This window comes from Sturnus vulgaris, chromosome 19 (genome assembly GCF_052056855.1).
Source record: "Sturnus vulgaris isolate bStuVul1 chromosome 19, bStuVul1.hap1, whole genome shotgun sequence".
Taxonomy (NCBI): Eukaryota; Metazoa; Chordata; class Aves; order Passeriformes; family Sturnidae; genus Sturnus; species Sturnus vulgaris.
The window spans coordinates 3075017-3089247 of NC_142261.1; the positions used below are offsets into that span (position 1 = coordinate 3075017).

General features: G+C 47.4%; 1 protein-coding gene across 1 annotated transcript in view; it reads left to right on the plus strand.

Moving 5' to 3' along the window:
- SETD1B (SET domain containing 1B, histone lysine methyltransferase) overlaps positions 1–14231 on the plus strand; it is a 48984-nt gene that overhangs the window by 22325 nt on the left and 12428 nt on the right. Inside the window, exons 7-12 of the mRNA XM_014875024.2 lie at positions 6908–7678; positions 10234–10404; positions 11282–11369; positions 12177–12394; positions 12584–12713; positions 13400–13867. Coding sequence (XP_014730510.2) covers positions 6908–7678; positions 10234–10404; positions 11282–11369; positions 12177–12394; positions 12584–12713; positions 13400–13867 — 1846 coding nt within the window. The remainder of the gene's footprint in view (positions 1–6907; positions 7679–10233; positions 10405–11281; positions 11370–12176; positions 12395–12583; positions 12714–13399; positions 13868–14231) is intronic.

A 14231-nucleotide genomic window follows, 5' to 3' on the forward strand; every position in this document is an offset into this window, starting at 1 on the left:
CTGTGGTGCTGTCTTGCCAAGAGAATGGATTTTGGAAAGTACTGAATGATGACTGAGTGTTCTCCCCTTGGGATCACATTCCTCAAGTTGTCTTTTTTCTGGATCAGTAAAGATCTGTTTACCTTAGACTGCACCACATGGGCTTCCCATCTCTGTCTTCTTGCTTCACCTGAATTGTCTGTCCTTCCCTGCACCACTTGCTGAATGAAAGAAGTTCTCAGCCTTGTGGAAATGCCTAGCAGCTGCCTAGGTGGGTGTTTCTTACTCCAGGATCTATTTTGACTTCTGGAAGGAAGAATCCATGCATCATTTCCTACAACCACCAGAGATCCTATGTACAGTCAAGTAAAAACAGCCTGAACCCCTCCTGTTCAATAATTGCATTAATTTTCTCCTATTTTTTGTGGGTTTTTTGTGTGGACCATTTCATGCCCTGTGTCACATCAGGGGCTTTGCTTTGGGAAGTACTGATTTAAGCTGCTGCTCAGTTCCTTTCTGTGGAGATGTTGATGTTATTCCACTGTCCTGCAGGGAGACAGAATAATCCCCTCTGGAGTCTGAAGCAGGGCCTTGAAGTGTCGAGACCCATTTCAGCTGCTCAGTGCATGTGAGGGCTGCAGGAAGTGTGGTGTGGATTTGCATGATGCTCTTTGCATCTTTGCAGGATGCTCTTTGGCACTGCTGTCCATCCTCCAGGACTCATTTGAGCTTGTTTTGTCATCTTGTTTCATCTGATGATGGCATGGACTGTTGGGCAGCTGTCCAGCTCTCCTGCTGTCCTTAAAACATAAATCAATTTACTTCTGTTTCTGGTGTCAGGAAATACTGGGAGTGAGTGAGGAGACCTTTTCCCTTTGTAAGCATCACCCCCATGTGCCTTCCCCTCTCAAGAGCCCTTCCTGCCCTACACTGATAGCCCTGTTGAGCTGCTTCCCTGCATCCTTCCAAATCCCTGCTTGTGGCATCTCCCCATGTTCAGGATGGTCTAATTAGGGACCAGCACCTGATGGATCATTTGTGAGACACAGGCAAGCACGTGGCATTTCCTCACCCCTGTCCCCCTCTTCTGGGAGCAGCAGGGTCTTCTGGGGAATTCTTCCATCCTTCTGTGATTTGAGATATCAACTCAAAGTTCCCTCTTGGCTTTAGGAAGGAAAGTAAGTGGTGTAAATTGGGCTGGTGTTTGCAGTGCTGTTTGTTTACAATGAGCACTTGGGTATTATTGTCACTTGTTTTACTCGTTGGGCAGCCCTGTAGGTGTGGGGAGCGTTGCCTGTGCCAAAGAAGTGCTGCAAGTAAGTACCAGACCAAAACACAACCTGAGCCAACACAGTGTGTGTGGTAGGTGGGACATTGTCATCACAGAGAGATTGAGTTCCTTTTTTCAGGTAGTGAGAGGTACTTTGGCAATTGGTACTAGAGAAACCAAAACATCCAAGGAGTGTCTATCCTTCTATGAGAAATCCCTGTTCCATTAGGGCCTTTTTGGTGCCCCTTTTTGTGAGACACTGCACTGAGTCCAGCACTCTGATCTGTGTGTTTGCACCTTTGCTTGTGAGTTCATTTATAAAGTGCTGTCTAAATATATAACAATATAAAAACCTTGCAGTCTTCTTTTCTAGAGATAGAATCACATGTTGCTGGAGATATTTTATCATCACCGATTTGTAATATGTAAATCTTTCCATTTGCCAGTTACTGAGCTGGGGATTTTATTACAGTGCAAACACCAGAAAGTTGTTCCAATTAAAAGCTGCTGTGGTTGCCCTTGTGGGCTCTGACTGTAGCAGGAGGACAGGAGCTCTCTCAGCTGCCCAGAGGAGGTTGAAAGACCTGAGTAACCCACGGGGAGGAGGCAGCAGCTTGATTGCAGCTTCAATCCAGTCTCAGTGATGATGGGCTGGCCACCAGGAGCCACCACAGGCACTGTGGACAGCACAGTGACCTGACCAGGTTGGAAAGCTCACCCAGCAAGGTGCAGGCAGCAGTTTGCTCTGTGTTTTTGCTGCTGGACTGCTGGCAAACCACCTGGAGTGGCTCTGCCCTCCTGCACTCCGTGTCTGCACCGACAGCCAAGAGCCGCCCCTGTGCGTGTTCTTCCCAAGGCAGGGCTGTAATTATGGTTAGCAAAGTCAAAACACTTGTGTGCATTGTAAATAAGGTGCCAGGTCTGCCTTGTTCACGCCTGACACACGAGGTGTGAATGCTCAGCACTGTCCCTCTGTCATGTCATCGTGCTCTCCCAGCAAGACAAGAGGGCAGCTCAGAGCCACGGCTCCTCCTCGTGTGCTTTGCCTACAACGGGGAACCTGCAAGCTAAAAGCAGATTCAAAATGATCAGAGCAATACTCTCTGAAGCCCTCATTGGGTTTGCAAATTTTTGGCTGCAAGAGGTGTTTGGTATTTACTCTTCTAGCAGAGTGAATGGTGGGATTCTCTGGGCCAAAGTTGAAAGGAGTTTTTCAGTGAAGTTGTCTTGGAGGAAGAATTGCAGGTGGCTGGTTGGTGACTTCGGGCTTCATTTTTATTCTGGATGGTGGCATAGGAAATGTGGCAGGCTTGAAATGTCTCATTCTCTTTAATGTGCTCTGCTGAAGCAGTCTGAGAAGAGAATTGTGTGTTAGAGAACTTGAGCTGGTTTCAGTGATACCCTACCTCAAATATAAGTAACTTGGTACCCAGCAGAATGTTGAAACAAAATGAGCTGTAAACTGATAGTGTTCAAAAAGTGTTCTGAAATTCTGAGTAAATTCTTTTATCAGATGGCCTTTTAGAAGGAAATGAAAGTTTCTGTGCCTGTAACACTGAACAATGTGTACAGTGAAGGTCCCAGTCACTGCTGGGGTGTCAGTGCTCCTGTGGGTCAGGGGATGGAGCAGCCTCCTCACATCTGGAAGCTACCAGGTCTGCATGCAAATATTAAGATGTAATTTCTTTTCTCTGGAGGTATTAACATTTGCTTGCAAACTGCTGGGTATGGCTCTGAGGTGGGATCCATACCCTGTAACCAGTGGCTCTACCCTGTCACTATTCCAGCTGATGAAGTGACATCCCAGGATGTTCCCTCATTTACCTTAAGAGTCTCTGCACACTCTGCTGGTGTTAAAGGTGGCAATTAACATTTTGGGTGAACAGTGAATGAGGCCATTTATAACCAGTTACGCTGACATGAATCTCTCCCAACAAATTTGCATCATTAAAGAACCTTTGGAAAAATGTGTCATGCGTATAATTAAATACCTGTTTTGCTAACTCTTAATTTAATTAATCCAAAGTAAAGATGGCAGCACAAATTAATTTAGCTGGAAATGGCTTTTCTCTCAGTGGGCTGAAGGGAGGTTTTCTGGTGGAATTGTACCAGATGACCTCAGAAACAGGCAGGTGAACTCCAGGACTGATTGACACAGAGGTTTTTTTTGACAGTGATGGCCATGACATTCTCATAGCAGTATGTATGTCTTCTATCAGCTCACTTTTTTCTGCTTGTAAGAGCAAAGAGGGAGGCCAGCTAGAAGGCAGTTTCTTTGAGAGGACAGCACAGATGCTTTTCAGCTCTACCCTGAGAGGTATTTGGTAGCAACCATAGTAAATCCAGGTTCAGACAGGTGAATGAAAAGAAATTCAAATAACAGAAAATCTTTCTATGTCTCCCCTTGGTTTTTCTGTCCGTACCTTGATCTCTTTCACTTGGTGCCTACATTTTTCCCTCTTAGATATGAGCAGTTACAGGAAAGTCATCCACTTTAAATATTCGTTACTCTTAACTTTCTTTAAAAGACTTCCTTGTAGATGATCTTCTTTTGGTTTGACCTCTTTCCTAACCTTGTGATTCTTTCCCCCTACCCCCTGTGCCTTTTCTGATCCTTTTCTCCCTTACATTTAATCTTCTTCTCTCTCCCTATCCATCTTGCTTGGGATAAAACTGGAGCACAGACTGTGTGCACTGTGCAAGTGGAGGTGATTTGTCAGCCCATCATTGTAGGAAGCAGGGAATCTGTTGTTGCTTCCTGTAGACCCATCTGAGCACCAGAAGTTACAAAAAAACCAACAATCTTTCAATATTTCAGACACTGGTTATTGCTTTAGCAATTCTCATTTCAGCTTAAGTAAAAATTAATGCATGTATGGATGAAGGAAGCTCTGTGCCCTAAAGCATGGAATCCTGCTAGTCCTGCCACCTCTCTGCAGTTTCAGGACTGGCTTTTTCTATGTGATGTTTCATTCAGGAGGGAAAACCAGCCTCATTTATCAGGCAGGACTCACTGGTCCTGAGGCTAAGAGGCTGGTGTGGATGGCAGTGGGCTCTGGGTGATGGTCAGGAAGGAGCACACAGATCTCGTGTGGCAGGACTGGCTGGGACAGGCTGGGAGGTTGGGAGGGCTCTGGGAGGGTGCAAGGTCCTGCAGGAGGGACTGGGGAGAATTTGCGGCTTGACACTGCTCAGTGCTGGCCTCCCCTGAGGCCTCATGAGGTGACTTTTCTCTGTATCCCATCAGATGAGATGAATGTGAACTTGAAGCTGATTTTGTCTGTCTTTGGTAGCCTGAACACTCCTGGCTTTCTATCCAGCACCGACCTTTAGCATCATCCAGCATTTGCAATCGGAGCCAGTGCTTTTAACAGGGCCTTTTGTGTTCACTTAGTGAAAACCAGGGTCTGTTTCACAGGAATCTTGTTTACACCTGCCACAGTCGTCCTTTTTGCTCTTCCTCTGCTCCTTTCACTGGAGCTGCAGTAGTTGAAAGTGCAGAATGTCCTTTTATTCCCCGGCATCCTCGGCATGGGACGTGATTGCAATAGAGCAGCTGGGGAGAGGATGCAGGGTGTGAGACCCACTGAGAAATGTGAGCCAGATGTGGGCAGCTCAAGGGCAGGATACAACTGGCCTTTGGAAAGACTCGAGTGAAATGAGTTATCACCTCTACTTTTTTAGCTGCTCATTTTAGGGTTTGCAAAGCAGTCCTCGGAGTTCTCACTGCGTGCACAGATGCACTAAAGTGACTCTGTGACTACAGGGGAGTCCCCTCTCCATCACCATTACCAGGGGTCAATAGCTCTTGCTCAGGGTTTGCCAGGTGGATGGTGTCTCCTTGTTGGGCATTTTGGGCACTAAAACTGCGAGTGGCTTTTTGGGGGTGCCCCAGGCGCTGCGGGAGGCGCTGAGTTCGTGCTGCAGCAGAGGAATGCGGGGAAGCCAGGGCGAGGGGAGGTGCCAGCACTGGAAGATTTGCACAGCTGCTGTTGCAAGCGTCGTGCTCAGCCTGCTCTCTGGTGGTAGCTGCTGTAGCAGAGATGACCTTTGATAAAACGGGAAACATTTGGAGTGATTTGGATAGTTGTGGTTGCTCAGTTTCACACAGCGACAGTTTGTAGCAGAGTCAACTCAGCTGCTCCTGCTTTTGTTTGCATATCCCAGTAAGAAATTCACAGGTTAAGAACCAAATCACAGCGGCTTCCATGTGAAAACTGCCAACAAAGTCTGCTCCTGAGCAGCTCTTCTCAGAGCTTCCACGTTCTCCAGTGTCTGATACTGCTCCTTCCTTTCAGGCTGGGGAGACTGGTAGGAGAGCAGACAGAAGAGGTACCTGATGGCACGAAATGTGGAGCAAATAATAAATACATTTGGGATCTACAGTCAAATTTGGCTGATAACAGCCAAGAGGTTCCAAAACTCTTGCCAGGATTGTGATAGAGAGAGGCACTTGATGGTGATCTCTTCCTGGCTCCCAGGGCAGCAGAAGAGCTCTGGCCAGGAGGAGCATCCCTGCTGTGCCCTGGGCTGAGCTGGGGAACACGGGGAGCTCTTTGGTATCAGCAATGTGAGACATTTGGAGGTTACAGGGACCCTGTCCTGTTGCTGTCATCGCTCTAGGCAGAGATCAGCCCCATTCATGTTTCCTAGATAAACTGTCACCCTGTGCATATGTCTTCCAGCAGGATTTGGTTACTGTATTTCATATCAGGGTTTGATACCTGAGGGATGTGACAGTCATGCAGGTGGATTCTTGGTGCTGAAGACACCTTGAGGACTGAAGTGCCTGTAGGACACAGTGTGCAGGTGTGACCATGTGCTCTTGAGGATGGAGGTAGTTCCTGAGACTTTTCTTTTGTACGAGACCTAGTCTGGCAGTTTTGAGACTTCAGAGCAAGCTTGCACCCTCTGTTTTAATCCAATTTCCGTTCCTTTGGCAGCAGAGGTAGGACATGGTTTTAGCATTTTCCACAAATCTGTATTTCTTGTGGCTAGTAAAGTATTCATTTTATCCCAAAACACAACATGAGCTATGTCTTTGAATCCCGGCATTTATGACTTTGATGTTTAAAAGCAATTTAACCAGATTTGGGGTTCTTTTTTCCCCATGTGAATTGCTGTGGTCTAGTCAAGACAACTTTTACTAGCAGAAACCATGTGGAGGTATTGTCTTTCCACAATTAGAGGTTAGGAGCTGACAGCAAATGAGCCAGGGATTATAATTAAAAAACAGGGTAATTATTTGTGCATGGAAAAACTAAGGAATAAAAACTCATGGTGTAATGTACCTAGGAGTACTAGATGCAAATAAGAGATAAGATATCTCGCAGTGAAGGACGTTTAGATTGTGTGTATTTCACCAAGCATGGGAGCAATTCCTCCTGCTCCATAGAAGCTGAGGGTTTTGTTCAGTTGGTGCTGATGCTCTTTTAGAAAGCTTTTACCTCTCTGATTCCTGAGGTCTGACACGGAAGAGAAAAGCTTCAATAGGCACCAGCTGCTCGGTGGGCCCTGTCCTTTCAGAGCATCTCTTGCTTTTCTCCATTCCCAATTAAAATGTGTGTTAAACTTAGCTTTTGTTTGAAGCAGCCCAGCGCTGTGGTATTTAATGTAAAGAGAATGTGCTCGTCACCTTTTCTCTCTCTTTTGTGGCAGGGTCAGCATTCCTCAGGGGAGGACATGGAAATCTCTGACGACGAGACCAACCCTGCGCCCATCACCAGCGCGGAATGTGCCAAAACCATTGTGGTGAACTCCTCCGTCAGCAACACGGCCGTGATGGCTCCATCCATCCCCCCGCTGCCACCACCGGGATTCCCTCCTCTTCCTCCTCCTCCACCTCCACAGCCAGGCTTCCCCATGCCCCCACCGCTGCCTCCACCACCCCCACCCACCCACCCGGCCGTCACCGTGCCCCCGCCGCCTCTGCCCGCCCCGCCCGGGGTCCCTCCGCCCCACATCCTGCCCCCGCTGCCCCCCTTCCATCCCGGCATGTTCCCTGTCATGCAGGTGGATATGATCAGTGTCTTGGGCAACCAGTGGGGTGGCATGCCCATGTCCTTCCAGATGCAAACGCAGATGCTGAGCCGCATGATGCAGGCACAGAACACGTACCAGTACCCACCTTTCATGACGGGCCGGATGCAGTTTGTGAATCTCCCTCCCTACCGCCCCTTCTCCATGGGAGCCGCTCTGGCCCGTGGGCAGCAGTGGCCACCACTGCCCAAGTTTGACCCCTCGGTTCCACCCCCGGGCTATGAGCCCAAGAAGGAAGATCCCCACAAAGCCACTGTGGATGGAGTCCTCCTGGTCATAGTGAAGGAACTCAAGGCCATCATGAAAAGGGACCTGAACCGCAAGATGGTCGAAGTGGTGGCGTTCCGGGCGTTTGATGACTGGTGGGACAAGAAGGAACGTCTGGCAAAAGTGGGTTTTCACATGCTCTGTCCTGGGTCCTGGGGAGAGCTGTTCTTAGTGCTTGTGGCCAGTCTGTGTGGTCAGCGGGGGTCTGGAGCTGACTTTAAAAACCCCAAAACTCTAAATTGTTCTGTACAAGAGGAAGCTGAAGTTTAGCTCCAAAAAACTAAGGTCAGATGCAAGAGGAGTGCTTGAAACCACCAAGCCTCTGTTTTGTGTTCCCTGCTTTGTGCAGTGAGATCTGTGGGTATTTCCAGTTCTGCCCCCTCCCCGGTGCATGTACAAAGGAACGGTTAATTCAAAAACTGAACATTGACCAAACATACAAAGAGTTCCAGGGATTAGTTGAGAAAACAGCTTTGCATGAATCCTCTGATCCTTTTCTCACCCGATTTGAAGTGTACCTCAGCCAGCAAACAGCTCTGTGATTTAATGTGTGGTGAATTTGTCACTACTCAAAAAACCTAACACTATAGAAAGGTTAATGCAAGCCTCAAAATTACCATTTCAGTGAGTTACTGTAAAAACAGCAGAACAAACCACAGCCTGCAGGTAGGTCTGTTTCACATGTCAGCTTTCAGAGCAGTATCCTCACCACCTGTTTTTGTAAACCAGTTGCTGTTAACTGTGGTGCCTGGGAGAGCTCCTTGGCTTTCTGGAGAGGTTGGTAATGCTGCTGCTTAACAGCTGTTTTATGACAGTGTAATTTGCTGTGGCTTAGAGCTGGCTGGTGTGACGTGCAGCAGAAACCCCGTCCCTCTCCTCCTGACTAATGCTCAGAGCTTTTCTTCTGCCAGCCAGCGTGTGCTGACAGTCTTGGAGGAGGCTCGTGAGTTTCCAGGGCAATAAAGGAAACAGATCCAGCAAATAGTTGCAAAAACAGCAACTGAAATACTCAAGAAATTGTTTTAAACCAGACATCTGTGGTGAAGAAGCAGAAGCAAGCTGAGGCAGATCTTCAGGCTCTTTTAGATCCCATGTTATGGGTGGATTTGGGGTGTTCTTCCCTCACCTTGATTTAAAAGCCATTTTGGGAAAGGAAGCTGACTGTACCACAGTCCTTGCCACAGGTTATGTTGGATGAGAGCAGTGTAATTGAAAATACAAAATTGCTGCATGGAAAACCACATGTGCTTTCTGTCCAGGAACAGAGATGCCAGAACTATTTCTGCCCCAGGGCGTGTGTTACTGTTGTGTACAGAAAAACCTCACAGATTTCAGAGCCTCCTTTCTGCTAGGACAGGGTACCCTTGGCATTGGGGTGGGACAGGATTCCTTCTCAGGCACAAATTTCCTGCTTTTGCAGAAAACAGAATATGAATATTCAGCTTAAACTGTACCTTCCCATTGCTGATGTCTGTGTGTGTGTGAGGATGAGGTCACTGGGCTCCTTGGTGGCAGCTGGAGGTCAGTTCCCCATGTGCTCTGCCATCACACTGACTCTGGCTGCTGTATTCCATCAAAGGCAGCTGATTGATTGATTGATTGATTGATTCCAACTCTGGCAGCTGATGGACTTCCAAGAGGCATCATGCTCTGGGTAAAGAGTGGGAAGGCTCAAGGGTAAAGCTGGTGTCCTGGGTCAGACAGGGTGGAAAATGTCTGGGGTGAAAGCTGTGAAAGGAGCATGTTGGTAGGGAAGGTAGCACATTCCATGGACCCTTTCTGCCTGAGCTAGGGGAAAGGTTTTCCCAAATCTAGTGGTGGGTTTAGGCTTGAAAGCCTGAGTAAGATGCATTAAGCAGAGTGCCAGGAATAACCAGGCACCTCTGGCCATGGAGTGCTGCTGCTTGGCTTCTCTGCTTGATATTCCCATTAGTCTTGATCCTTATTAGTGGGAGAGCTGAGCTTGTGCTGCCTCTTAGGTGATTACAGCCCATTTCAGCATGTGAGCTCTGTTAGGGTGTGCAAGGAAAGCTGATTGGGGTGTTGTGCCTTGGGCTGGTACAGGTGAGTGTCACCTCCAGTGCCCCTGGCTTAGGCAGAGCCTGACATGCCACCATGTGTGACATTCTCCTGGCTTGTCCACCTCTCCACAGCTGCAGAAGTCTGAATTCCTGCTCTTCCTTTGCATCTCAGCTGTGGTGAAAAAGGATTTGTTGAGGCTATGTGTTTATTTTGTAGACCCTTTGGTGTTTTGCCTAAATATTTTGATGTCCCTTTTCCGGGGACTGGAGCCTTCTGACAGGTTTTGTGGACTTGGGCTGTGGTTGCTAAGGAAACACAGGGATGTGTGTGATTTTTGATGCACTATTTTTGGCCTTACACTCAACAGAAGGAAGGTGTTCCCATCTGGAAGGTCTGGAGTTGCTTTCAGTTATGTGGGTTAGCAAAGGAAGGTAGATAACACATTGTTGGGCTGACTTGCCTAAAACACCCTCAAGTTATTTGTATTATTTTGTGCAGCTCTATTTCCTTTCAGGTGTGGGGCACCTTCAGATGCCCTCAGAGAAACTGATGGGCAGGGCAATGATATTTCCTAAACCTCAACTATCTAAATGGTTTCCAGAGTTTGTGTCCTTCCCAGGAAACTTCCCCTCTCAAATGTGCTTTCTCTGTTGCAGGCGTCTCTCACTCCAGTGAAGTCTGGAGGAGAACTGGAGGAAAAGCCGAAGCCGAAGGATCGAATTGCCTCTTGTCTCTTGGAGAACTGGAACAAAGGAGAAGGGCTGGGCTATGAGGCAATTGGCTTGGGCATTGGGTTACGAGGGGCCATCCGCCTGCCATCCTTCAAGGTGAAAACAAAACCTCTCTTCCTTATGCTGACATCCCCCAGAGAGGAGCCTTAGGAGGACAGACCTCGCTAGGTTTGTGCCCCAGAGCCCTCAGGCCGTTCACTCTGTGTTCACTCAGGGAGTTGCTTCTGACCCCCCAGGACCAGAGCAAGGACCCTCTGTTCCCTTAGCTGTTCATCCTCCACTTGTGTGAATTGTCTGTGGAGGATTTCCCTGCTCTGCAAGGGAAAGGGAATATTTGCCTGTGATTCATCATGATCATGAAAATACATGTATGGTCACAGTGCTTTACACAGTTATTGTTTTGGTTGGAATCTCTGATGGTTTGGCAGCTGAATCTCACCTGAAGTTTGCTTAAACTCTGTCTCCTCAGAAGCACAGGGTATCCGTTTTGAAAAGCATTTGCATAGAAAATTAAAAGTATTTTAAAAGAAGTGTGGGTAGGGGAGTGTAAAGGGCTTCCCTGAAATTAAGATTTTTGAATGCACAGAAGATGCAAGTAAAGGTTTTGGATGAGAGAATCTTCAGTCTTTATTTAGAGTAAAACTTGTTTTGAGGTTCTTTAAGATGTGTTTATGCTCTCTTTCCGTTCTGCTACAATCTCAGACATGGATTTATCAAGAGTTTTCTCTGTCATCCTCCAAGTACCTAGTGATGACATGCACCATGCTGGTACCCGGGGTGTTTTCATGCAAATTGAAGGGGTAGAGTTTCATTCAGAGTGAAATTCTGTTAGCAAGCCAATAAAGAGATCAAGAGCTGGGGAGTGCCCCTTGGTTTCTGCTGTGACCACAGCAAAATAAAGTGGCAATTTGCTTAAGAAGTTGATTTCTGGTGTTCTAAACTTTCAGAAATGCTAATTGTGTCTTTTGTTCAGGTGAAAAGAAAGGAGCCACCTGAAGCTGCCTCAGCGGGAGATCAGAAGAGAATCCGGCCTTCTACTTCTGTGGATGATGAAGATGAAGGTTTGCAAAGTGCATTTGTTTGAAACCTAGGAGCAGATGCAAACCCCACGCAAGCTGAATCCCTTTAAACTTCACAGCAGTGTGCTAGCTTACAGTAAAACACAGAGTCAAGGATCTGAGCCAAGCCCTGCTTCTCACAGAGCTCTGATCAGCTGGGACATGGCCCCTCTGGGTTCAATTATCTGAAATTCACTGCTGGGAAGTTTAAGACCCACATTTTAAGAATAACTCATAACCTATTTTAGCTGTGTTGGGCCCCAGCAGAAGGAGCTCAGATGGGTTCATGGGCTGCTTGGGGTGTGCTCACAGCTCGCTGGGATGTGGTGGGAGGATGCACGTAACAGTTTGCTCTGCATTTGATTTGAGAAAGAAACCAAAATTATTTGCCAGAAAAATCTGTTTGAAACTATCTTAACATTATTTCCTATAACCAGAGAGGAGTAAAGAGGAGACAAAGCTTTGAATACCCTTTGTTTTGCACATGGGTTCGTGTTGAAGTCGATTCAGGTTAACAAGTGGTTTTGAAGCCAAAAAATGAAACAAAAAAAGCATTAAATTCAGGTTACCTGTCCTGACCTCAGTCATGTCTCCTGTCTGCTCTGCCTAGGGAGTGTCAGCTTTGACCACCCACATTTTGCCATCAGCACTGTTCACTGTGGTTGTCCCCTGTAGGCTGGGGGACTCTCACACCACATGGGCACAGCTCTTCTAACTTTGATCTTCCCAAAGAAGTTTCCCTTCTGTAGTTAACTCTTTGTGTCCTTTCCAAGGTATTTGATGGTAATTTCTGTTGCTTTTGCTCCTCAGAGTCGGAGAGGGACAGGGATGCTTCTGACACAACATCTGAGCTGTCAAAAAAGGATGCAGAGGCAGTGGGGCTGCGACGGCGACCAGCAAGGCCATTGGAGCTCGACAGCGAGGGAGAGGAGGGAGATGAGACATCAGGGAAAGAGGAAGAGTCCTCCTCAGAGAAGGAAGAGGAGCAGGAAGAAGAGGCAGGCTTGGTGAAAGCACCACCTGGCAAGGTATGTTGGTGTGTCTGTCATTAAAAGGGGGCCTGGTAGTGCCAAAGTTCCCTTTTCTAGGAGGTGAGTGCTCCTGGTGGGGTCACAGAACCTCTGTCAGGTTCTCTGACAGCTTTCCTGAGAGCCCCTGCTGGTTTCTGCACTGACAGCTCAGGCACTGTTCATTTTTGGCAATGCTTTCTTGCAAAGGAGGAAGAGGAGGATGAGGAGGATGAAGATGATGAGGATGAAGATGATGATGAAGAAGAGGATGAAGATGATGAGGAGGAGACAGGCATAGACACAAGTGACAAGGAGGAGGAGCAGGACTCCGAGGAGGGTAAGCAGCTCCAGGGGAAGCAGCAAGTGTCACCTCTGGGTCAGCTGTGGTCTCCCTTGTGCCTTTGTGAGCTGATCTTGTTCCTTGTGCTCCTCCCTTCACTGATAGGCAGTTTTACACAATATAATGCACAGAGATATTTTTCATTAATACCTGTGAGGTTTCCATGATCCCTCAGTCAGTGAGTCCCTTTACAGAAGCCCTCCAGTCCCAACTGATCTCAGCCCAACCTGGCACAGGTCTCAAGCCCAGCTAAATGTGTGCTTGTTTTGTGAAACAGGAATGGCTGAGGGGAGAAGGGATGCGATTTCAGACAAGGGTAATTTGGCTGCTAATAACTCTGTCCTATCAATCAGTTCCTGCTCTGGAAGGTGATAGTTTCTGCTTTTTAAGGCCATGTGTAAAGGCAGCAGAAAATCTCAAGAAAAGATACAAGAGACCCACGTGGGAAGGTGCCAGGCAGCACTGATCCTCACATGTGGTATGGTGATTGTTGTAAGCAGACAGAGACAGGATTTATAAATATAGAGATAAATAGATAAAAGATAAATAAACTGGAAGGCCACTCCTTCAAACCCACATGCTGCTGTTGGTGCTGTTTCCACACTTTTACAGTGGAAGGGATATTTACCTCTGATGGTTTAATAAAGCCAGAAAGCAGAACTAATGGCAGTTTGTTCCTGCAGATGTAGCAAGTCCCTCGTCTTCCAAGGCTGAAGTTGAATCATCTGATGAGAGTGAGGACTCCTCTGAATTCGAGTCAAGTTCAGACTCGGATGATGAAGATGAGGAGGAGGAGGATGAAGATGATGAAGATGAAGAGGAAGAAGAGGAGGAAGAGGTGGATGAAGATCAAGGCAGAGAAACCATGGTTGCTGAGCCAGAGCATGAACCTGCTGGTCTTGAGCTTCCTGATGATGAGAGGGAGACTATTTTGGACCTGTATCCCGTGGATGACTACATGGATGCAACAGGCTTGGAACTTGCTGAGCCAGCTTTGGCACTGAGAGATGAAGGCAATGAAGAAATCAAGGCAGGGGAAAGTGAGTGTGGCCAGGTCTCAGGGGCTTCTGTTGCTGCTGAAACTCTGAAACATCTGGTTATGGAAAGAGACCAGGAGACAAAACTTGCACTCTCTCCCATCTGTAGGCCAGGTATGCCCTTCTATGTGCTTTGGAGTTTTTTATCGCATTTCCAAGTAAATTTTCTCCTGGTATCCAATATGTATGGGTTTGTATTTCCCTTGTTCTCTTTCTTCCTCCAGTCTTGGCTCTAGGCTAGGGATTATCTGTACAGGGAAAGAGGTCTGTGCTGAACTTTCCTTCCTAGTAAGGAGCTTTACATCAGCCATCTGCTACTAAAAATACTGTGGTTACTGTATCCAGAATCTTATCCTGGGGCAGTCTAGTTGGAGTCCTACAGGGACTGAACAGTTGTCATCGTCCAAGGGTGACTGATGGGGTGATGTGGTGGCTGAAGCTCAAGATAGAAAAGCCATGGCTTCTAAAACAGAACAGG